The sequence below is a fragment of the Taudactylus pleione genome, unplaced genomic scaffold, assembly GCF_031769625.1.
Source record: "Taudactylus pleione unplaced genomic scaffold, aTauple2 ptg000186l, whole genome shotgun sequence".
Lineage (NCBI taxonomy): Eukaryota > Metazoa > Chordata > Amphibia > Anura > Myobatrachidae > Taudactylus > Taudactylus pleione.
The window spans coordinates 9,528,746-9,555,149 of record NW_028284588.1 but is presented as its reverse complement, the minus strand read 5'-3'; the positions used below and the strand labels follow the sequence as shown (position 1 = coordinate 9,555,149).

The following is a 26,404-nucleotide window of genomic DNA, read 5'->3' as shown; positions in this document are numbered from 1 at the left end:
CATGAAATTCATTTATATTTTATATACACAAAGCCTGTTGGTAATTTTATACTTTATTTTTAGTAATTTTGTGCCTTAAACAAAGTTTGTGTACATTGAACCATCAATAAGCAAAGGTGTCACTATCTCAGTCATGCTAAAAAAATTCAGTATTTCGAAAATATTCAGTATTCGGAATGTTTGGGTATGGAAGACTCAACCTGTAATTGTGCCAGCGGCCCGGGATAAGTGCGAGATTACTGGTTGTACCTCCCTGATGGTGGCACTGTGTCCATGAAATGTGTACATCAAAGTTGTTATCAGAAAGTTCTCCATGTGTACTTCAGTATAGTTTTGTGATTTATACGAAACGATCCATGAATCTGTGCTGATGTTGTTTTTCCCCACTTATTGTCACGTCCTGTCATGTGTTACGGTCTGTCATTACATGTTGTAGAATTGTATGGAGGTGGACCACATGTAACAAAGAAAATGTGCTTGGCAATATGGCCACTACATATATTGGCAGTTAACATGGCCACTACATAAACTTTTGTGCCATGGCGCCATCAAAGGGGAAATATCAGCGCTACAGATGTGTCCTCACTAACATTTTCTCAAATCGCGCCAAATAACCTTGTTGGTGTGCTGCAGCTTATGTGACTAAACTATGTCATGCAATTTTGTATCAAATGTGTCTTAAGCTGGGTACACACTACTCCAGTGATCTTCAACCCGTAGCTCGCAAGCTACCAGTAGCTCGTGGATATAATTTGGGTAACTCTCCTAGCTGCAGTACTGCTGAGTCAACTAGGAGGAAGTGACCTCTGACAAACCGTGGGTGGAGCAACTGGGAAGTGCGTTAGATGATTACCATAGGCCCACACAATACGTGACGAACACCATCTGGACATCACAGGAGTCAACTGCATTTGGGCAAATGAGTCCTGCTCTGCCGCAAAATCACACAGCAGCCTGCCTATATCTTTTGCTCCTCTACTGTACTTACCTCCTTGGAGCTGGTTTTTAAAACGAAATGCGCAACAATATCACTATTAAATGCGCTGTTGTTTTCTTCTTCGGGTTCCATAGGGTCCACAGGATCTACCTTGGGGGTTATGTAGTTGGATCGCATCCAATGCACCAAACGGCAAAGCTTTGGAGCTCCCAGCATGCACTGGTCCTCTTCCCTATATACCCCAGCCACAGGCATTAAGTTTTTTTGTTTGGTGCGCGGCAAGACGGACCTGTTATAACAGCGGGACTGCTAGGCAGTCCTAGGCTTTTTTACTTTTATGTTTTACCTTAACTTTTTCTAAACTTCAGAGTTTAGTGGTACCAGGCGCCGTGAAAGACTCTTGCACCGCGACGCCTTCTACCTCCGTCGACACTCCAGCACCGCTATACGCCCTGAGGTTCTCAGCGTGGCTTGGCTAGCGGCTTTCGCGGAGGCCTTTGACTGCGGTCGAGTCACAGAGATGGCAGGTAAAGATTCCTCATGGGGAATTGTGCGCGAACCAGTCCTTTGCCTCCGGTGTTGAGATGCATCGGAGGCAGCTGCGGTGAATGCCTAGTGTAAAGTATCCTCACGAAGGCGGCCAGGGCCATATCGCCTGTCGCCGGGGACGGGTTGTAAGACACACTAAAGCGCACTAGTCAACATCTTGCTACCGTGAGGTCAGCATACCAGGTCATCAAAATCGCAGCCTAGGAGGTATCGGCGCAGCCCCGACTGCTCCTCCCTCTAGATGCAAACTTCAGGTTATGGATTCCGTGTCTTGATCGCTATAATTGACCACCTCGTGTGTGAGACGCGCACAGTTTAGCGTCGGTCCGTGCACTGGAGTGGTTGGTCTCAGAGGTTTGGTCTGTCTCTCTATATACCTCTCCCCTGGTTTGGCATATAGCGCACACTATATCCTACTATTACCCCTCCGAGGCTGGTCAGATGATTGAGAGTCCATATTGATTTAGCAAATGTGTGTATTTATGCATTGTATGTGACTGTATGCTAGCTGCTGTGCGTACGCTGCCTATTTTTTCAAAACTGTCAGGTACAACTATCACGGTTTCTCCTCATCCCTCTGAAGGTGTGTGGGGTGTCTCATTGATACAAAGTCACGTTGCATTTATATTGTTATACCTTATACCATTTATACATTATCATGTCTGAAGGTAAAGGTGAGGATGGGAGTCCTACAGTGCTTATTTCCTGTAAGTCCTGTTTGGCAGGCTTATCAGACCAGGATGTAAACCAGTATGGATTATGTAGTAACTGTTGCAAACAGCTACCCAATATATCTGGCACACCTGCACCAGAGGCGTCTTGGATGGCCATTACGCCTGAGGTTTTGTCCTATTTAATAGGCAAGGCCACGGAGGTACGGGCTCCGGCTGCTGTAGAGCCTCATGCTATGGGGTACGCACAGCATATGCATCATCCTATGTGTATGCCCCCCATGAATCCCTGTTGGGGTAATTTGCCTGCTCACTCTAGCCAGAGTATACTGCCATCTTCAGCCTCTCCGCAGGTGGATAGGGCGGTGGTAGTAAAAAAAAAAAAAAAAAGCAGGGGCATAAAACAGATTCTCGTCATGTATTACCTCACAAGTCTGACTCGACCTCCTCATCAGACATATACTCATGTAACCAGATTAATCGGGAGCGCTATGTTGCCCATTCCTGCAGCATCCTTTTTTTAAAAGAGGTTACGGGTAGAAAATTGGATAATCACTTGAAATCTATGTTTTCACTATCTGGAGCTGTTACTAGGCCAGCTACGACTGTAGCCTGGGTAGCCAAGGCTGTGGAGGAGTGGACAAAATCCCTGGAGGATACTATAGTTGATCCAACTAGAGAGCAACAATCCCTTCTCGGCCAGATGCGGGAAGCAGGAATTTACGCAGGCATCCTGGCTTCTAGGGTCTCTGCTAACTCAATTGCAGCTCGAAGAACTCTTTGGCTAAAGACCTGGAAGGCGGAAGCAGGGTCTAAGAAGGCTCTGGAATCTTTGCCTTTTGCAGGGAAGGTACTGTTTCGGCTGGGATTGGATAACATAATGACTTCTTTGGCGACACCGAAGTCTGCTGAATTGCCATGTATGTCTACTTCTAGGAGGCAGTCGTCCTCTCGGTCCTTTCGTCCACAAGGTAGCACAAAGAAAGTCCTCGGCCAGACAGTCAGTCCCACAGGAAACCGCAGCCCAAAAAACCTTGGTTTACTAAACGCACGGCTGCCAAGTCAGAAGGTAAACCTACTGGTTGATGGGGCGGGCCTTCCCCTGGAGGATGTCTGGGTTGGAGTCCGACTTTTACAGTTCTCCCAGGCCTGGCAGCAGACAATTACAGATGTCTGGGGGAAAAAGCTGGTCTCTCAGGGGTATGCCATCACATTCCTAAGACATCCCCCTCAGACGTTTGTTGCTACAAACCTGTCTGCAGGCCCGGTCAGAGGTTCGGCCTACCGGGAGTCTATTGGGGAACTCCTGGGGAAAAAAAATATTTTTTATTCAAAAACCTAATGGGTCTCGCCGCCCTATCCTGAATCTGAAATCCCTCAACAGATTCTTCCATGTGCCCAAATTCCGTATGGAAACTCTACAGTCAATTATTCTGGCAATGGAGCCTAGAGACTCCATGGTCTCACTGGACATACAAGATGCATATCTGCATTTCCCGATTGCAAGATCCCACCAGACCTTTCTCAGGTTCGCGGTGGATAAGTAACATTATCAGTTCCAGGCTCTACCCTTCGGTCTGGCCACAGCCCATCGGGTATTTACCAAGATAATAGCAGTAATGATGGCTTGTCTGAGTCCGGAATCTGCCAGATCTAGACGACCACTTGATATTGGCACAATGTTACAATGTCCTCTACATATGACCATTCTCTGCCTACAGGACCACGGCTGGATGATCAATTGGAAAAAGTATTTTCTTTCTCCAACTCGGCAGATGGTGCACTTGGGGGCACTGCTGGACTCTCTGGGAGAGGAGATTCTTTTACCAGAGTACAAGATTGTGCACGCGAGTCTGTAGTGCTTCAAACTACTTTGCAAGCAAACAGTGTTAGTTCACTTGGCTATTCAGATACTGGTATCCATGGTAGCCTAATTCGACATGGTGGCTTATGGCTCCGTTCCACTCCAGGTCTCTACAGCTGTGGATCAGTGGGATGGACAGTATCATCAGCTAAAGCATCAGATGATGCGCATCTCATCTGAGGTACGGCTCTCCCTTGCTTGGTGGTTGGAGACGACTCAATTGGACAAGGGTCGTCCGTTACGGATCCCGGAATGGGTGGTACTCATCACGGATGCAAGTGGAGCAATGACTGGTCATCACACCTTTCAGGGAAGGTGGACGGACCAGGAAACTCGCCTACCAATAAATATATTCGACCTTCTAGCAGTGCACAAAGAACTCAATCTGGCGCAGAACCTTCTTCAGGTCTTCTGCCCAGGTTCAGTCCTACAATGCGACAGCAGTGGCCTAAATAAATCATCAAGGAGGCACACGAAGTCCGGCAGCAATGAGAGAAGTGGCAAAGATTCTGCTGTGGGCAGAGGGCCATCTTCCAGCAATCTCGGCAATATTTATCCCAGGTTTTCTCAACTGAGAGGCGGACTTCCTAAGTCGCCAGGACATACACACCGGAGAATGGGCTCTTCTTCCAGAAGTATTTCAACTACTGGTGGACAGGGGGGAAATACTGGACGTAGATCTCATGTCATCATATCACAACCACAAGGTCCCCAGGTACGGGTCCAGAACAAGGGACCCCTCAGCCGCTTTCGTGGACGCTTTGGTGGTGAGATGGAACTTCAGGTTGGCATACCTGTTTCCTCCAATCTCCCTCCTCTCAAGAGTCATCAGAAAGTTCAAGCGGAAGGAAGGCAGGATGATACTAATAGACCCTGCCTAGCCCAGGAGGCATTGGTTCTCCGATCTGACACGTCAATCTGTAGACAGTCCACTTCCACTGCCTCTAAAACAGGATCTGCTAATGCAGGGTCCATGTCTTTACCAGGATTTACGTCGGCTGGCTTTGATGGCATGGCTCTTGAGTCGTCTGTTTTAAAGGCCAGGGGTTTCTCTGCTGTGATTCAGATGATGCTTAGAGCTATGAAGCCTGCTTCTGCTCGCATCTATCACAGAATTTGGCGGTCATTTTTTCTTTGGTGTTCCCACAGAAAATATGACCCTAAAGTTTTCAAGGTATCAAGAATACTAGGTTTTCTTCAGGCCCGATTAGACTTAGGTCTCTTCGCCTGGCTACCTTCAGAGTCCAAGTTTCGGCTTTGACAGTTTGGTTCCAGCTCAAGATTTCTCCTCTGCCGGATGTTAGAACCTTCTTGCAGGGGGTTTCGCGGCTGCGACCTAAATTTCTCCCACCGGTAGCACCGTGAGATTTGTCTTTGGTTCTCAGGGCACTGCAGTCGCATCCCTTTGAACTCTTGGATAATGTGGACTTCAGGTGGCTGACTGCGAAGACACTTTATTTTTCTTCTTGCCATCTCTTCAGCCCGCAGAGTTTCTGACTTGGCAGCATTGTCATGTCGTTCTCCCTATTTGATCTTTCAGCCAAATAGAGCGGTCCTCTGTACCAAGGCGGGCAACCTCCCAAAACTGATTTCCTGTTTTCATATAAATGAGGAAATTGTGGTCCCGGCCTTCAAGTCTTCAGATTTGTCTACAAGTAAAGCTTCCTTAGGTATGGTTCGAGCATTTCGTATTTACGTAGATTGGACCAGTTTCATCAGGAATTCTGATTATTTTTGTGCTATATGGTTTTCACAGAAGAGGTTGGCCAGCAAACAAACGTTGGCTCGCTGGCTTCGTATGACTATTTCTCACTTCTATACACAGGCTGGTCTCCCTGTTCCTAACAAGCTGACAACACATTCCACTCGGTCTGTTGGACCATCGTGGGCGGTAAGACAAGGCACCTCAGCTGAACAGCATTGTAAGGCAGCCACTTGGTCTTCCGTTAATACGTTTATTAAATTCTATGCTTTTGATATGGTTGCCTCCCAGGATGCTTTTATGGGGCGGTGGATTCTCCTCTCTGCGGAGGAGCGTCCCCAAGGTAGATCCTGTGGACCCTATGGAACCCGAAGAAGAAATACAGAATTATGGTATAACATACCTCTTGATGATAATTTTTCTTCAAGGTCCACAGGGCACCCACCCTGATGCACCTGGCCTCAGTTGGGATGTGTTCTTCAGCCTTTTTTCACAGATTCCTTCTTTGTATGTGGAATGTTTCTTGTGCAAGTTTTCTTCCTTCTCCACTCTCCGTCACTTGCCGTTAGGCTTGGTTACAAACTGATTGCCTGTGGCTGGGGACGGGATACATAGGGAGGAGGACCAGTGCATGCTGGGGGCTCCAAAGCTTTGCATTGGATGCGTTCCAACTACATACCCCGCAAGGTAGATCCTATGCACCGCAAAGAAAAAGAATTATCAAAGATATGTTATACCATACTTCTGTATTTCTATGAAACATTTTTTTTCAATTTCATTAAATGATGTAATTTTTCGGTTATTAGCCAGATTTTTTTAATTTTTAAAAAAAAAATGTTGTTAGCTGTTCAGGAGGTTTAATTTTTCTACAGAAGCTCACATCTCAATTAAGATTGGCGACCACCGCAGAAAACAAGGTACGCATGATACATTGCACCATCCATGCACAATGCAGTGGATGACGCTGTGATGTGTAGTTCCATACTGCATTTAGCAGCATGGCGTTGTTCATCGCATTATTCCATAATCTGTGCTGTACTGCACAGCAGATAAGACGATGCGATGAACGACCCACGGGCATGCGCGATCGGGCCTACATACTATGCAATCCGCACGATATATCGTGCAATGGATCTCGTAGTGTGTACCCAGCTTGCTCCTCACCATGATGTGACAAAAGTGCGAAGCAAGAGTACCTTGAACACTGCAACTGCCTTTGCATGCAGCAGTGGTATTCGACTCGGACGCTAACTTGGGAAAAAAATAAGACCGGACCGACAGTGAGCCATGCCGTGCATCTCGACATGCAGCGTTGTGCTTAATCTACAGCCTTATACCAACAAATGCTAAATTAAGAGATATAAACATACAGCACCAGGCGCTATTTTAAATATAAAATAAAAGTTGTTGGTAAATAATGTATAAAGAGTCGCTACCCAATAAATAGCTCTGATATTACTACTTCACAATATACAAATTAATAAGAGGTGACATCTGAAATTATTCACCTCAGGGTGCGCTCACATAGACATAAGGATTCAGGTATTACTGGAGTGGACATTTAACAGCTGAAACTTGCTTTGGAAATCTCATTACCCCCCTAATAAGGAGCATAATTATTGACAAGACGCGAGTGCAATATTGCTCTATTTGGACATAATTACAACCTTAAAGGAGATCAATATACTTATTTATACAGGTGGACATTTGATTGTTCACACACGCTATTATTGATCCATTATGATGAATATGTGAGAATGGCCATTTAGATGCTGATTTATAAATGTTTTTATATGTTAATACTGTGTATTTTTAATAAAATATTTTATTGTATTATATGTATCCTTATGTCTATGTGAGCGCACCCTGATGTGAATAATTTCAGATACCACCTCTTATTAATTTAAATTAAGATATAGGTATGAAAGTTAAAAAATTGCTGTCTGTCCATATAGCGCAAAAAATGGGTGAAGGAGTATATATCTATATGTGCCTAGTGTAGACTGAAAGATATACAGATAATATTGTGCAAAGTATGTAAATGAACATTACCAATGATTGAACATATTCATGTCTCATTTCATGCTTTGATTAATTCATACATTGTTCATTCACTGAATTTGTGTGTTCACTTACTGGCTTTGTGTTAAATCACTGGTAATTCTGCCCTTGTCTTATTCATGTTTTGTGGTTGTAAAATGCTGTTACTTAAGTCTTTAAATCAAGTTGTTTGTTGTTTTTTTTGTTTGTTTTTAAGTAGACAAACCTCTGTAGTCAGCCGACTAGAACAGTGGGCCTGCTTCAGAGACAGACGCTCTGAAAGAGTGCTCGCTCTGAATCAGGGCGTTTTTTTATTTTTTTTTATTTTGTGCGGCCTCCTGGCCGCTCGCTTAGCTGTGGGTGACCACTCACAGCTATTGCGAGCGGCCAGGATGATGGTTGCGATGGTCAAGACCATCGCGACCATCGGGGCTTGCGACGAGACCCTTGTGGTAGGGTCTCGTGGCCGCAAGACCCAGAGAGCTTCCTGCTCTAATAGAGCCGGAAGCTCTCCCACTGACATCAACACATATTATAGGCCCGATCCGCATATTATCAGTGGATTGGGGAAATGATTGCATAGTGAAGGAGCTGTACTCGCAACTCCACAATTGAATATCTTGCATATTGCTTATATATTTATAGCCTAAGGAAGTCTAATTTTTGGTGTCTGTCACTATGCAGCAGTTATTGTTTAAATCTATTTACACTGCAAACAGGCTATACATGACACACTTATACCATTTTCAGACAGAAAATGGCAAAAAAAACAGCTTTTACTCGGCATTTTGCATGCCAGGTTTTTTTGCCATTTTCTGTTTGATACCCCTATCACACAGGAAAATTAAAATCCTGGGTAATTCACTTTTACCTGGTAATTTCCTAAACAACCCGGGATTTTTCCCTGTGTGAAAGGGTCATCCCGGGACTAAATTCCCGGGTCTCCGACCCTGTTTTTTTGCAGGGTCAGAGACTCCGGGTTGTTTAGCAAATTACCAGTTAAAAGTGAATTACCCGGGATTTTCATTTTCAGTGTGAATGGGGTATCAGTGAAAAGATCACCACCAGGCACCAGTGTCAGATACGAACCTGTTCTTATAAGGTTTCAATTGCAGAGCCTAGTCCTTCACACTGCAAACAGGCTATACATGAGAATGTAAACTGCATTTATACCACTTTCAGACCGAAAATGGCAAAAAACCCAGCTTTTACCCGGCATTTTGCATACCAGGTTTTTTGCCTTTTACTGTCTGAAATCCCGGGTAATTCACTTTTACTTGGTAATTTGCTAAACAACCTGGGTTTTTTCCCTGTGTGAAAGGGTCAACCCGGGACTTAATTCCCAGGTCTACGACCTTGCAAAAAACCATGTTTGGAGACCTGGGAATATCCCTTTCACATCAGGATGCCGAGTCACAACCGAGATTTTGTTCACAGGTCCATCCTGGGTGCGACCAGGTGGAGACTCCTTTTAGACTAGCGGCCTGACCCGGCAATAATGCTGGGTTGATGACGTCACAGCTATCATGTGCTGAGCCGGCACTTGGATATATAATTTCCAGGCGCCGGCTCTTCCTATGCACTGGACGGGACCTGGTTTGCATCCACCCAAGTTACCCGTTCACACTGCATAATGAGCCAGGTTTAACCTGTGTTCAACCCTGCCCATTATCAGGGTTGAAATACAGTGTCGCTCAACCTGGCCCTTTCACAGTGCACTGTAACTCTGGTTGCTGCACATTCAGGTGCAATAACCCGTGTTATTGGAGCAAGTGTGAAAAGGGTATATCAGTGTATGCCCAGCAATGCTAAAATAATCACAAGTCAAAGAATTAAGGTGGCCATACACGGGACAATTTTTAACACGATTTTGGCTGTTTCTACAGGTTGGACAGACCAATAGTTTGAAAATAGTTGTATTTTGAGTCTTCTGCGACGCCGATGCGCGTCCACGCCATTGTCTAGTTGGATCGCAGATCAGATGGTTTTGCAGAGAGATCTCAACTGATCGTGTATGATGTGATACACTTCTATGCATCTTATCCTATGATCTTAATGATCAATCGTACACCATTTGACCACATCTTATGAAGAATTTCAAGGGAAGAATTTCAAGGGAAATCGTACAACTGATCTTACCAACTTTGAATCTCACCGTGTATGGGGGCCTTTAGAACCACCCGTAGATCATTTAAAATGTCAGTCACTGATGAATACACCTGTGCTCCAGCAAGGATATATAGCAGAGATTCCTAAACTCCGATTTGATTTAACCATCTGGAGTCACACTTAGATATTTTTAAAACCTGGGCAGAGTTTGGGAACCTTTGATAGTTGGAAGACATGCACTGTAAGTGTGTCCTGAGGATTGCATTTGAGAAGCACTTGAATAGAATATATTGATGTGCAAAGTATTCATTTTATGTGTTTGATAATTACCTTTTTTTTTTTCTTTTAGAACTACATCTTGGAAATGAGCGGCAAAGATGATCATCTTGGTCCTAAAGTGGACCGCTATGTTTTCAAGGTATCTTGGAATATCTTTAGTTGCCATAGCTAAATATGGTTTTACCTCATGTTAAGTACTTGAACACACATTTCACAATGAACGTATCTTGAATATGTATCATTAATTCCTATAGTAAAGACATGGTATTTTTTCTTTAGTCTTTTCAAAAGAGTAGGTGACCATGTATACTGCTGTTTCTTAGTAAGGTGTGTTTGAGTAAATTCTGTGTACCTTATTGTGTTCAGTGTTCCCCTTCTGCTTGTCTGTGTGTTTCATATGTATTAGCCATCAGATAATTAAATAGTCACTATAGTAGATTAGTGTCCTTATGTTGGAGGCAGCGGCATCTGCACCTGTGACTGTTTTCTTAAGAACTGGTATTCACCTAATTTCAGCAGGTAATATCCTCTATAAACTACTATTATCAACTAAAGGCCCCCATACATCAGTAATCTGAAAACCACAATTGAACAATTTGAAGATTTATTGTCCGATTTTAGGATTCTCCAATCTAGCAATTTGCGCCCATACATTACAGATATTTTTCAGTGATTCGCAGATCATTTTCAGCAAACACAGATCTGCCACTCTTGAAAGGCCAATCATTTTACTAGTAACGGTCTGCAAATCTGCTGATCATGTCCATACACTAGCAATCTACAGCCCCAATCTATCTGTGAAATCCAATTTGTTGGACAATCTGATTTAACAATTCCAATCACTTTTTGGTTGCAATCTGTGATCTGTGAAGCCCATACATTGCAGATATTTTTATACAATAATCTGCAAATTGCAGAATTGCCACAATCGATTGCTGATGTATGGAGACCTTAACTGTATAACAAAGACTCATTGGTCCTCCACATTAGGAGTTCCCAATCTTATTTTCTTTTTCAGGGTCCATAGGGAGTCCACAGGGTTACCATCGGGAAATGTGGTTGGAGTGATCCAGACACCAAACAGTTAAGCTTTCAGCTCCCAGGATGCCTCAGATCCTCCTCCACATATACCCTGCCCCTGGCCACAGGCATTTTTTTCGTTTGGTGTGGCAGGATTCAGAAGCACCTTTGTAACGCGGACTGTTCAGACAGTCCCAAGCTTTTTATTTTTTATTTATTTATTTTTACTTCAGAGCAAGCAGCACTAGGCATCCTAAAAGATGCCTGTGCTGCTGTTCCACCTACCCCCGCCAGCGCTGCAACACCAGTAACCGGACCGGTGACTTTGGCGGGCACCAGTGGAGCTTGGCTAGCGGCGATGCTGGGACCCGGGACTGCAGCCGGAAGCACGGGGATGCAGACAGTGGCCGCGGCCATGTTATAAGGCCAGCATACCCTTGGGGGTTAATTCAGCATAGGGGAGGCAGCCCCTCCCCCAGCCCAGATGCCGATCCAGCTGAGGTTTTCCAGCATCTGGGTTGCTCCTCCTACCCTTCTCTTTATACAGTGCTCTGCTGTAGCTGCTGGTCTCAGGAGGTTTTGGGTCTAGTCTCCAGGTATTCCTCTGCCCAGAGGCCAGGTTATACAGTGCTCAAAATCCTACCAAACCTTGTGTTTTGACTAAAAAAAATTTTGAGTAGTTGATTCAGGCCTATTGCAAGTATATTGTATATGCATTGTATGTGCTAGCTCTGCTGTGTTGTTACTGCCTTTATTTTCTGTACTGTCAGGTATAACTATCACTACTATTTCTCCTCAACCCTATGGCTAAGGGTGTGTGGGGAATAATTTTTTTTTGTGTTTCTCAAATTGTACTTCACATTTATTGTTGCTTGTGAAGGCAGTCACATTTGCACTTATTTATTATGTTTAAGAATAAAGGGAAGCAGGAAACTGAGGCCCTGATGCTGGTTTAATGTAAAAGTTGCTTAGCGGGCTTGTCCCTTCAGGACTTTTTAACAAATAGCACACAAACCATCCTGTATAAAGAACCACCTCACCAGTCCAGTCTACCAGCTCCTGTACAGGAGCCATCTTGGGTGTCCTCCTTGTCTCAGGTTATGACGCAGCTAGTGGACCGTTTGGCTACTCCCACGCTGCCTCCTTTAATGGGATACCCACAGCAGTTCCAGCCTGCTATGTTTGTTCCTCCTGTACATCCTTCCTGGATGTTTATGCCCACTCAAGTCAGAGCGCGGCTCAGTTAGCTGCTGCATTTCAACAAATGTTGCAGACGAGCAGACTGGTAGCCATTAAAGCACCTTAGCGAACGATATAATTTTGTCAGTCTGCACAGCATGTAGATTCAGACGCATCATCGAAGGAGTCAGATGATGTGCCGAGTTGTTCTCCAGGGTCTATCTCAGGAGAAAAGGACTATCCTTCTACAGTGGATGTCCCATCTTTAATGAGGGCAGCCAAATGGGATGCAATCGGGAAGCCGGCTGACATTATACCGACAGCCGACTGTCATATCTCGGCGAGGGTGAAATGACCGGCGTCTAGATGTAGTATCGAAGGGATGCCGGGCGCTGCGAGTGGACAGCCGAGGGGGGGGTGGGTTAGGTTTATGGCTCCCTGGGGGGACTTAGGGTTAGGCACCCCCCCGGGAGGTTACTGTCTAGGGGGAGGGAGGGTTAGGGTTAGGTACCCCTGGGGGGAGGTTAGGGTTAGGCACCCCCCGGGGGACTTGGGTTTAGGCAGCAGGGAAGGGGGGGTTAGGTTTAGGCACTTAGAGGGGGGGTTAGGTTTAGGCACTTAGAGGGGGGAATAGGGTTAGGCACTTAGAGGGGGGAATAGGGTTAGGCACTTAGAGGGTGGATTAGGGTTAGGCACTTAGAGGGTGGATTAGGGTTAGGCACTTGGGAGGGAGGTTAGGGTTAGGCACCCCTAAGGGAGGGTTAGGGGGGTAGGTTAGGTTAGTTAATACTTACCTAGGGACGATCGGGGTTTCCAGCGCTGTCGGGCATGCTGCTGCCGGGATCTGTTCCACTGTTGGCCTTACGCTGCCGAGAATCGAACTGCCGGCCATGCGGCCGGCTGTATTACATACCGATTCCCAGCCAAATCAATCCTAAATATAGAGGATGATGAGCCAGCTCCTAGACCTAAGGCTCCAGTGTTTAAACACCAGAGGGTGGTAAAAGCTGAGTTTCCGAAGTCTTAGCAGCTTACTGAACTTATGGGAGGAGCATGGAGTAACCTGGATAAACTGTTCCATCTTACAAAAAGATTAGCATCTTTGTATCCTTTTCCACCTACTGAATGTACTAAGTGGGAATGTCCTTCCTACTGTGGATGCTCATATGAAGCATTTAGTCAGGTGTGCTACGTCGCCTATACCGTCCACATCTTCTCTTAAAGATCCTATAATTAGAAAACTTCAAATATGTCTTAAATCCGTGTTTTTATTGTTTGGAGCTGTGTTACTCGAAATACAATAAGTTGACGAGTCGCGCCTGACATTAGTTAGTGCAATTGGGTTAAATATGTTAACTCACAAATATGTTAATCTACTCTAACTTAAATGCAATTTTGTGACATATAAACCATGAGGCTATGGCTGCGACCTGGGTATCCAAGTCTGTTGAAGAATGGATGGGGTCATTGGAAGATATGCTACCCGAGAACAGCTGACACACATCTCCCACATACGGGAAGCGGTCTCCTATTTGGCAGAAGCTGCAATAGACACTGGGCTCCTGGCTTCTAAAGCATTGGCAGCTTCGGTTGCTGCCCATAGAGCTCTTTGGTTAAGGTCCTCGTGGAAAGCAGATTCGGGGTTCAAGAAGGCTCTGGTATCCCTACCTTTTTATGGAAAAATACTTTTTGGAGCAGAATTGGATAAGAAAGTGGCTACTCTGGGAGCCTCAAAGTCTGCAAGTCTACCATCAACCCCTACATCAATGTCTAGACAGTCCTCTTTTCGGTCTTTTCATCCTTTCTGCTAGGGGATAAGATTTCGGCCCTATTATTGCGAGTGCGCAAATTTGCTCTGCAAGCGAAGGGTATCCATTTTATCAGCGATGCAGGTCCTGATTTAATGGTATCCACCTTTGACATTGTGGAATATGCTCAGTTCATCTCCAGGCCTCTGCAACAAATGATTCTCTCCCGGTGGAACAGCAGTATCATCTAATACAGTCCCAGAGGATTCTTCTCACTTCAGAGGTTCGTCTCTCTCTCGCTCTCGTGGTGGCTACAGAAGGCTCATCTGGACAAGGGTCGCCCATTCTGGATTCCAAATTGAGTGCTCCTCACCACGGACGCCAGTTTTCGCGGTTGGGGGCGGTGACAGATCATCATACCTTTCAGGGAAGATGGACAAATCAGGAAAGTCACCTGCCCATAAACATCTTGTAGCTTCGTGCAGTATACAAAGCGCTCATCTTGGCACAGGAACTACTCCAAGGCAGACCGGCCCAGATCCAGCCTGACAATGTGACCACAGTAGCCTATCTCAATCATCAGGGAGGCACGTGAAATCAGGAGGCCATTGAGGGAAGTGGCAAACATTCTGATCTGGGCAGAACGTCATCTTTCGGCTATCTCAGCAATATTCATCCTGGGAGTCCTCAACTGGGAAGTGGACTTCCTAAGCCATCAGGACATACACGCCGGAGAGTGATCTCTCCACCTGGGTTTTTTTCAACTCTTAGTGAATAAATGGGGCCTACCAGACGTAGACCTCATGGCCTCACGTCACAACCACAAGGTCCCCAGGTACGGGTCCAGGTCCAGAGATCCCTCAGCTACCTTCGTGGACGCACTGGCAGTGAGATGGGACTTCAAACTGGCGTACCTCTTTCCCCCGATTTCCCTCATCCCAAGGGTTCTCAGGAAATTCAAGCAGGAGGGTGGCACAGTAATACTAGTAGCTCCTGCTTGACCCAGGCACCATTGGTTCACCTACATACGGAGTCTATCCATAGACACTCAGTTTCCTCTTCCTCTATGGCCAGATCTGTTGACACAGGGTCCTTGCCTGCATGTGGATTTACCTTGTCTGTCTTTGACGGTGTGGCTCTTGAGTCTTCCATGTTAAGAGCCAAAGGTTTCTCCAGCTCTGTGATTCAGATGATGCTTAGGGCACGAAAACCTTCCTCTGTCTGCACCTATTAGAGTTTGGCACTCCTTTGGTCAATGGTGTCCCACAGCAAATATGACCCTAAGTTTTTAGGATTTCCCGGGTACTTGCTTTTTTCCAGGCTAGGTTAGATCTCTGCCTCCGCCTGGCCATCTTGAGAGTCCAGGTTTCTGCGCTGTCAGTTTAGTTCCATTGAAGGATCGCTTCTCTGCCGGAGGTTAGAATATTTTTTTCAGGGTGTTCTCCGAGTTCAGCCACCCTTTGTCTCACCGGTGGCACTTTGGGATTTGTCTTTGGTTCTCAAGGGGCTACAGGCTCCTCCATATGAACCTCTGGAATCAGTATATTTTAAGTGGTTGACAGCGATGACACTTTTTCTCCTCTGAGTCTCTGATTTGGCAGCACTCTTGTCGCTCCCCCTTCTTGAGTTTTCACCAGGATAGAGCTGTCCCCACAGGTGGGTTACCTTCCTAAGGTAGTGTCTCATTTTCATGTGAATGAAGAGATTGTGGTTCCAGCTTTCCAGTCTTCAGACATTTCTATAGGTGAAGCCTCCCTGGATATGGCTCGTGCTCTTCGTAGCACATTCTACTCGGTCTGTGGGACCATTGTGGGTGTTTCAACGTGGTGCCTCTGCTGAACAATTGTACAAGGCGGCCACGTGGTCTTCTGTTCAAACCTTTCAACGGCTTTGACACCTTTGCCTCTCAGGATGATTCCTTTGGGTGACGGATTCTCCTTTCTGCTCAGGAGCATCCCCACCCTTAGGGGAACTGCTTTAGGACATCCCCATGGTATCCCTGTAGACTCCCTATGGACCCTGAAGAAGAATACAAGAGTTATGGTAGACTTAAGGCCCCCATACACTGTGCGATTGCACTGTGCGAGGCGATAGGGGATCTGTCGTTCGACATATCGGGTGGTCCACGCACACAGTGCGATCGGGTGGCCGACCGCCCGATATGTCGGCTCCCCCTGTCTCATCCGCATAGTAATCCTTGGGATCGCATCCCCTGATCTCATAGTCCTGCAGACAGATCAGGGGGTGCGATGTACAACCCCATGGGAGCGCGCTCGGCCCGATATCAGGGCCATACACAGAGCGATACAGCAGGCAAATCGCACCAATCAGTCGGATCGCCTGCTTTATCGTCCCGTGTATGGGCACCTTTACTTTTTTAACTTTTTTTTTTTTTCTCCTTTTGAGGTCCATAGGAACCACAGGGCACCCACTCTGACACACCTGGCTGCATTTGGTAATTTTTCTTTCGGTCACGGATTCCCTCTTGTGTGTCTGTTTCTTGTGTACAATGTCCTTCCTTCTCTTGCCTTGGGCTTGTTTACAAAAAACTGAATGCCCGTGGCCAGGGGTGGGGTATATGTGGAGAAGGACCTGAGGCATCCTGGGAGCTGAAAGCTTAACTGTTTGGTGCCTGGATCACTCCAACCACATTTCCCCATGGTATCCCTGTGGACCTTTGGACCTCGAAGAAAGAGAGTTAACAAAGGTAAGTCTACCATAACCCTAATTTTCCTGTCTCAATATCCAGTCCAAGGACATTTTTCATCTACATCAATATATGTGCTACAATAGATGGCTTATTGCAGATTATTCTTATATATTTTTTTATGTTTTAATTTGCAATAAATGTAATTTTAGTTTACTCCACAGGGCCTTTTTGGTGGGCGCTCTACCACCCACCTCCCCTCCCCATCCTGTCTGTGCTCTCCTCTACAGGAAGCGCTTTGGAGAGGGTCCCTTAAGTGGCACATTAGCTGCCTTTGTGGTCCATACCCCACGCCCCCTTCCCCCAATACATGCTCCACCCAGCTACCTCATAATGCCACCTGGTTTTAAACACATTTCTGGGGAGAACACTGCATTTCTTGCAGATATACAATTTTTATATCATTCTTATACTTCCACCCACATTTGCGCAGTAACCCCAGTTGTTTCACTTTCCAGTTGTCTTATACAGACGGCTACCTATATTGACAGCAGCATTTGATTGGCGCATGATATACTGTATGTACACTCATTTTTCAGTTTCCTCATGTTTTCTGTAAGATTGATTAGTTTTGGAATGTTTAAGTTTACTATATACAGACTGCTACAGTTGTTAGTGTTTATGTACAAGGCCATGCATTATAACTACTTTTTCTTTTCTTTTTCATGTTCAATTGTATCATTCAGAAGAAGAAAAAAGGCCGTAAGTTTATAGCTGTATATAGCAAAATTGCTTGCTGTTTGGCAGTAAAGTTTTGTGACAAATTCATATGTTACGTTAGATGAAAGATCATGTTACCAATGCACATTTTCATCAGTTTTGCTACTGTATTTAAGGGGCAGTTTTTTACAAGGCAAAACCAATTGCCTCTTTAAATCCAGCAGCAGAATCCCCCCCAAAAAATATTGTTTGAGTTTGTTTCACAGAGCATTGAGGCTTTATTTTTACCTTTTAACCACTTAACTGACAGTTCGGTTTTTTTTATAAAAACTGCTCAGAAATTCTTTTTTTATGAGTGAATTAGGTTTAGAACATGCATTTCAGCTTAACCAAAATTATTCAGATTATGAGAATTACCTTTGATTGTGGATGCCTCCATTCTGAATCTGTCTAGGTTCACCACCATTCCCATCCCTAGTGCAGTATCCCTTAAGGATGGTGGTTTTCAAATGGTGAATGGCCTTTTTACTGTAAGTCCATTTTTGTCACAACTGGTGCCTCTCTTCGGCATGGGTGATTGAGGCTATGAACAAAAGGATGGTTGCGTTATATGAGGGCTTACATTGGGCTAGAGCAGAATTGCTTAGTTTGGTTGAAAATTCACAGGAAGCCTTAGAGTACCTTGGTAATGCGACTTATGATGCTGGTCATGTATTTATTAATGATTACTTATATAGCACCAGCATATTCCGTTGTGCTTTACAGTTGAAAGCAAGACCATCATAAAAAAACTAGGTAATAACAGAAAAAGATCTAAGAAGAAGTTCAGGGGGTAACTCAATTAGCCGCAAGGTTTACCTCACACCTAATTACCCGAGACGTGTGGGGAAAAGTCCACCTCTTTAGTGCACGGGGTAAATTGTTTTTCCCTGTTTCCTGGTGCTGGTAATTATCCCCTACTAATCTATAGAGCAGTGTTTCCCAACCTCCAGTCCTCAAGCCACACTAAAGCTTGGCATCCACTATACAATTTTCTGTCCAATCTGGCTGGTTGGAATGAAAACCTGGTAATGTATGGGAGCAAATGACAGTCGATCATATGGTTTTAAACACTGAAAAAAGGATTAAAAAAAAAATTGTTCAAATTGGTTCCATTTGTGTGTTTTAACCAATTTGTCTGAACAACCATTTTTGGCGATTCCCAGTGTTTGTGAGCACATGGACAATTGTCATTTGCTCCCATACATTACCAGGTTTTCATTCCAACCAGCCAGATTGGACAGATATCTGACAGAAAATTGTATAGTGGAAGCCCAGCTTTACAGTCCAGGTTTTAGTACTATCCATGCTTGAGCACAGATGGTCAAATCAAAATAACTGCAGTACTAATTAAGACACTTGTGCTCAAGTATGGCTATCCTTAAAACCTGGACTGTTGGTGTGCCTTGAGGACCGTGGTTGGGAAACCCTGCTATAGAGAGAGACATTTATATTGCAGATTGGTCAAGTCAGATTGCAGAAGTATGTATGTATGTATGTATGTATGTATGTAGGTGGGCTGTATAACCAGTCACATAGCAGTGTCATTGGGATATGTTAGTGTAGATAGAGGAAATATGTAAAGTGATATGTGGACTGTGTAGAGGGGAGTTAATTCATTGAATAGCTTACAGATGTTGTATAGGTGATTTTGGAATTTTATATAGGGAAAAGAATTATGTATGCATTCTAATCGTACCAAACTCTGGTTTAAGCCCAGTGAAGCATATGTGGCATTTAAGAATGTTTGAAAATTGTTTTGTTTTCCAGGTGGGGTCTTATTCGGTCTCAAACCGAATGTTTATTTTGCCAGGCATGGGTAGTTATAGTTAATTCCTTTATCATCCATCTGGGGGATGACTTACATATGGGTTGTGTAGTGATGGGTGGAGTTGGACAATAATTGAAAACCAACTTTCACCCCCTATATAACCCCTCCCTAACCACTGTAAGCTCAGTCTTGTTTCTAGTGCCTTTGTGTAATGACCAGAGTTGTTGTACCTGGTGGGTCGCGGTCTCTGCCTGTGCGGGTGCTTTGGCGCGGTCCTACTGGTGGGAGTGCTGGTGTCTGGAGGTTGGCGCGAGGTGCGCGTGGATGTCCGAAGGGTACAGGCCATGAGGTGACAGGTGAGACTGGCAGCGCTGCCGCTCTGGTGATTGCTGGGCGCCGCCATCTTGGTTTTGGGCATGTGACCTGAATGGGCCTGGAGCATCTTGTGTGAACTCTCAGCAGCCTATCATGCACTTTCCCATGGTACTTAAGGGTGTTCAGCATGCTCTCTAGTTGCCAGTGCAACATATACACAGCGCAAGCTGTGTGAGAGTTCTCTGTGTTACTTAGCTCGGTGTGATATTTGCAGTCCTAGCAGTGCTCCATTTCCTGCTCTGTCTCCATCACAGGCTTTTCCCGGATACACGCATCTGCCCTGCTATACCCTGTTACTCACCCCACGGTTTGTGAACCCTCCAGCTCTCCAGACTCAGAACCCACTCCAGTACTTCAGACCTCTGTTCCTCAGTCACACCTCCATTGGACTTTTGTTGTTTCCAGCCTCATTAGTTGGATTTTGTTTTCCTGCCAGTCATTTGTTTTCAGCCACACATCACTTGGACTTGTTTATTTCCGCCAGTTTATATATCTATCAACATTTCATGAATTATAATACTCCTATTAAACCTGCTGCATTTCAATACTGCACACCCGTTCCAGTTTATTCTCCTGCATTCACCCCGGATTCAAAAAATAATCCAAACCTGACACTTTTGAGAAGGCACTAGCTAGATAGGTCCTAGCTTTTAGTTAGGTTTTATTTCTTTTCTTTTATGTATGAATTTGGGTGTTTAGTCCCTAGAGACCAGGTGACAAACACTAACAAAGTGGGAGTTATATAGATTAGAAGGTTTTGTATGAACCTGTATCCTACTCAAAAGATCCCTGAGAGTCACCAAACTAGCATGTCCCTGGGTCTCTTTCCAGTCCAGACACACAGCTGAGGGAGTAGCAGGCAAAAAGTTAAGATTTACAACTCGCACAGCAGTGACGTCATCAGGTGCGACCGCAATCAGGAGAAGGTTGTAGGCTGAATAGAAGCGTTGCAGCGTTGAGGTACTGGCGGCGGGTGACGTCGTCAAGGACAGCGGGCGCTCGGGGACTTGAGTATATCACAACTAGACGTGGAGTCGCGTAGCTGTGACATCAGACAGGCTGCGAATGCCGGGGAATTAACAGGTGTCCTGAATTAGCAAGACACTGCGCCAGCCATGCCTCCATTCCCTCAGATATTTATCAGTAAGATTGAAGGCTGCTGTAAGCAGGCATCTGAGGACCGTGGAGACGGGCACTGGGGAATAGAGGCTTAACAAGCAAACAGCACTATAACCAGGACGTGCAGTTAACCTGGTGACTTTGGCTTATTTATCATTGATAGTCAGGCAATAACTTTCAGGGATAGATAGATATATATCTATCTATCACACACACACATACACACACCTGAATGGGTGGCACTCACAGGACTTCTAGAACACAAGCGTGTAAGTCACCAACAGGTCAATTTAATAGCCAACGTTTCAATCTCCCATCTTGGAGATTTTCCTCAGGGACCATAACAAAACAACAGACATATAAGTACTCACCCATGAACTACACGCCGGAACACCGACACCGTGGGGAAGAGATGACGTCACACACCTGTGACGCCACATCAACAGGTGTGTGACGTCATCTCTTCCCCCCCCGGTGTCTGTGTTCCGGCGTGTGGTTCACGGGTGAGTACTTATGTCTTGTCTCTTTGTGTTGTTTTGTTATGGTCCCTGAGGAAAATCTCCAAGATGGGAGATTGAAACGTTGGCTATTAAATTGACCTGTTGGTGACTTACACGCTTGTGTTCTAGAAGTCCTGTGAGTGCCACCCATTCAGTTACACTGTTTGCCTGGTCAATACCGGGGGGAGGACACCCAGGCAAGTACCCCGTTGCTTTTATAAAATAAGTATTGAGCACATCAACCTTTCTCTCCAGTAAATACCGTATATACTCGAGTATAAGCCGAGTTTTTCAGCACATTTTTCGTGCTGAAAAAGCCCCCCCCCCTCAGCTTATACTGTAGTGATGCTCCAGGACCAGGGCCGGTTCTCCCGTTACGCAGAGTAGGGCGCCACATATTGGAGGGCGCCTCACTCAGCTGCGTACCATGCGGGCCGTGGTGCAGACTGTATCTCTGTGACACAGCTGCACCGCGTGTAGCGCTGACCGGACGGAGTTCGGTCAGCACTACACAGTGTCAAACACACAGCCGCTGGCAATGGCAGCTGTGTGTTTGTTGTAATTAGCAGCCGATGAGAGTCTGTCAGACTCTCATCGGCTGCTGCTGCTCCCACTGCGGGAGCCATCTTCTGGCTCCCGCAGTGGGTAATGGGAGCCGGAAGCGGGTAATGCAAAGCGGCACGTCTCTCTCTACTGGGGGTGGCTACTACTGGGGGCAGTACCAGGGGGGGGATTACTACTGGGGGCACTGCCAGGGGGGGATATTGCTACTGGGGGCACTGCCAGGGGGGGATATTGCTACTGGGGGCACTGCCAGGGGGGGATATTGCTACTGGGGGCACTACCAGGGGGGGATATTGCTCCTGGGGGCACTACCAGGGGGGGATATTGCTACTGGGGGCACTACCAGGGGGGGATATTGCTCCTGGGGGCACTACCAGGGGGGGGGATATTGCTACTGGGGTGCACTACCAGGGGGGGGGGGATATTGCTACTGGGGGGCACTACCAGGCGGGGGGATATTGCTACTGGGGGGCACTACCAGGGGGGGGATATTGCTACTGGGGGGCACTACCAGGGGGGGGATATTGCTACTGGGGGGCACTACCGGGGGGGATATTGCTACTGGGGGGCACTACCAGGGGGGGATATTGCTACTGGGGGCACTACCAGGGGGGGATATTGCTACTGGGGGCACTACCAGGGGGGGATTACTACTGGGGGCAGTACCATGGGGGGGGGGATTACTACCAGTTGCTGCTGCATTTCCCACCCTAGGCTTATACTCGAGTCAATACGTTTTCCCAGTTTTTTGTGGTAAAATTAGGTACCTCGGCTTATATTCGGGTTGACTTATACTCTAGTATATACGGTATATCTGTGATGGGGCTATTGTAATGAAATTTTCACCAACTGTCAGCAACAACCTATGCAATCCACACATGCAAAGAAATAAAACCAAAGATATCCATAAATTAAGTTATGTGAAATGATGTGAAATGACACAAGGAAACGGTATTGAACACATGAAGAAAGGGAGGTGCAAAAAGACATGGAAAGCCAAGACACCAGCTGAAATCTATCAGTAATTGGAAAGCAATCCTGCCCCTTGTCAGTGCAAATTAATATAAACTGGTCCATTCCCAACTGATGGCCTATAAAAAGGTGTCTCATTACCAAGGTGTCAAAAGAAACATTTTATGATGGGTAAAAGCAAGAGCTCTCTCAAGACCTTCTCAACCTACTTGTTGCAAAACATACTGATGGCATTGGTTACAGAAGGATTTCTAAACTTCTGAATGTTCCAGTGAGCACTGTTGGGGCCATAATCTGGAAGTGGAAAGAACATCATTTCACCATAAACCGGCCATGACCAGATGCTCCTCACAAGATTTCTGACAGGGGAGTGAAAAGAATAATCAGAAGAGTTGTCTAAGGGCCATGGACCACTTGTGGAGAGCTTCAAAAAGAGCTGGAATTATAGTTTCAATTGTTTCAAAGAAAGCAATAAGTAATGCACTCAACCGGCATGGCCTGTATGCACGCTCACCACGCAAGACTCCATTGCTGAAGAAAAAGCATGTTGAAGCTTGTTTAAAGTTTGCTGCACAACTTTTGGAGAAGCCTGTGAAATACTGGTAGAATATAGTCTGGTCAGATGAGACAAAAATTTAACTCTTTGGATTTAGAGGAGAAATGGCACTGCACATCACCCCAAAAACACCATAAAACAGTGAAGTTTGGAGGTGGGAACATCATGGTGTGGGGCTGTTTTTAAGCATACGGTACTTGTGTACTTCATGTGATTGAACGAAGGATGAATGGTAAAATGTACCTATATTTTCTGCTGCCATCTTCCAGGATGCTGAAGATGAAACAAGGGTGGACATTTCAGCAAGACCATGATCCCAAACACACAGCCAAGGGCACTCTCTCAATTGGTTTCAGAAAAATAAAATAAAGCTGCTAGAATGGCCCAGCCAATCACCTGACTTGAATCCAATTGAAAATCTATGGAAAGAACTAAAGATCAGAGTTCATAGAAGAAGCCCACGAAACCTTCAAGATTTGAAGACTGGAAGAATGGGCCAAACTCACACCTGAGCAATGCATGCGACTAGTTTCTTCATACAGGAGGCGTCTTAAAGCTGTCATTGCCAACAAAGGCTTTTGTACGAAATATGAAATAAATTTCAGTAAGCGTGTCAATACTTTTTTCCCGGTGTCATTTCACATTATTACACATAACTTGTGTATATATGTATGGACATCTATGGTTTGATTTCTTTGCCTGTGTGGATTGTATGGGTTGTTCCTGACATTTGGTGAAAATTTCATTACAATAGCCCCATTACAAATATATTTACTGAGAAAAATGTTGATGTGTTCGATACTTATTTTACCCGCAGTATATATAATGTGACTTTGTTTATTCACCTTTTGGTTTATTAACATAAGATGGGTCTTAAGGTGGGTACACACCTGACAGATATATCTGCAGATCGAGTGATCTGCAGATATATCTGCAGATGATGGTCGTTCATACACACTGAACGGCCATCATCTGCTTGTGCCCTCGGGTCCTGTTTCTCTCCTCGCAGCTGCCATTGTGTGTGTATGTATGGGCGGTCTACCGACCGCCCGTACACACCTGCCGATGGTCAGATATGTCTGCAGAAATATCTGTCCATCGGCTGTGCAGCACAGCCAATGCGATATGTCGGTGAACGACGACATTCATCGACATATCGCGGGTACACACTGGCTGACGTGCAGCAGATATATTGGCCGATCAATTGATCGGCCAATGTATCTGTCAGTGTGTACCCAGCATAAGACCAGAATTTGTTTGCATTTAAACAAATGTGTGAATAGGTGTCTTCATTTACCTCTTTCTTTTCTATTCATTCTGGACTACTCTTCTTCGTTTAGATTTTAGATAGCTATCTTGTGAGTAGACTCGTCTTCTTCAGTATGGATAAATCAGACAAGGGATCTAAGAAGCAAGTTGCGATATATATTTGTACAAAATGTGAGCCAAAATGTACAGACCAAGGGTCGCTCTGTGCAAGGAGGTTTCATTATCAGGAGGTTCGGCGGAACAGTCTGTGATCTATGGCAGATGCCATAGGTGAACTACGTCATTTTCAGGGTAATTATGTGAGATCCTGTGATCAAGCAGTTTTGGCTGATTCCTCAATGGAGCCCAAATCGGACCAAAATGTAGGGCGATGTCTCACTCAGATGGCGAGATCTTTAAATAAATTGGTACCGTCTGCAGGAACCACAGCCACTAAACAGCCAGAGTTTTCTAATTTCAAAGACATATTAAAGGAATCCTGGTTAAAACCTGATTCAAGATTCTATATTCCTAAGATGTATAAGGGTCTTTATCCCTTTGCTGAAAGGGATACCAAACAATGGGAAGTTCCTCCTATGGTGGATGCTCCTATTGCTATGTTGGTTAAAAATACAGTTATCCCCACTTCTCAGTCGGTGACTCTTAAAGATCCTATGGATAGGAAGAGTGGGGCGGTCTTTATTCACCTTGTCAGGGGTATCGCTGCGGCCAAGTCTGGCCAGTGCCTGGGTAGTTAAGGCAATCTGTCCATGGATAAATCAAATGATTACTAGTTTTCAATTAGAGGAGGAATCTGAAGCTCACTCATTAGCTGATCAGATTTCGGAAGCCCTTACCTATATAGGTGATGCTTTGTTAGATACTGTTCAGATACAGTCTCATATCTCTGCCTTAGCTGTTTCCGCCAGGCGTTTGCTGTGGCTTAAAACATGAAAGGCAGACATACAGATGTGCCCACATACATCTATCCTCCGTGCACTACAAGTCGCGCCAAACAACACGGGAGCTCAGTGTGACTCTGTAGCGCTGAGCGTCTTTTCGTGCATCTTTTACCTTCAAATGCGTCTTATTCACACAACAATGCGAATAGATAGCACAAGCAACTTTTGTTGTTTTGTAGTATAGCTTGGGAAAATTCTTAAGACTCCAAAGAGAAGGAGGTGTCAAACTGTCTCTCTACATGAACCATGCGTTATGGAGTATTTCGAGGAAATGGAATTAAGTGATATTTCTTATACAGTATATGCCCCTGAGTTTGCCATGCCTCTTTTTATTATATTTGCCAAAGTTATAATCTGCTACTTGCTTTATGCAACTGTTGTGTATTGATACTCCCTGAGACTGTCAGTGTAATATTTATTCTTTGCTCTTTTCAGAGAGCATAACTTTGCTTGAGTTTGTTGATGATCCCAGACGAACAGTTTCTCTTGTTGGTAAGTTGTATGATTTAGTTTCTATGTAGTGATTTTTCCAGAAATACTGGTACTGATCTATTCTCTTGCTAGTACTAAAATGCATGAATAAACACTAAGAGAAAGGGGTACATTTACTAAGGTGCAGGTTTTTAGAAGTGGTTTTGTTGCCCATAGCAACCAATCAGATTCTAGCTATTACCTTCTAGAAGGTGCTAGATAAATGTTAAGTAGAATCTGATTGGTTGCTATGGGCAACAAAACCACTTCTAAAAACCTGCACCTTAGTAAATATACCCCAAAGCCTTTTAAGCATGTCACCAAAAAATAAAATAAACACATTTTTGAATTGGTGACTGTTT

General features: G+C 45.1%; 1 protein-coding gene across 1 annotated transcript in view; it reads left to right on the top strand.

The window, feature by feature from the left end:
• Nucleotides 1–26,404, top strand: part of LOC148519652 (uncharacterized) — a 123,068-nt gene that overhangs the window by 1,888 nt on the left and 94,776 nt on the right. Inside the window, exons 2-4 of the mRNA XM_088476309.1 lie at nucleotides 10,222–10,290; nucleotides 17,492–17,507; nucleotides 26,007–26,063. Of these exons, the coding sequence (XP_088332435.1) occupies nucleotides 10,237–10,290; nucleotides 17,492–17,507; nucleotides 26,007–26,063 (127 nt within the window). The 5' untranslated portion in view covers nucleotides 10,222–10,236. The remainder of the gene's footprint in view (nucleotides 1–10,221; nucleotides 10,291–17,491; nucleotides 17,508–26,006; nucleotides 26,064–26,404) is intronic.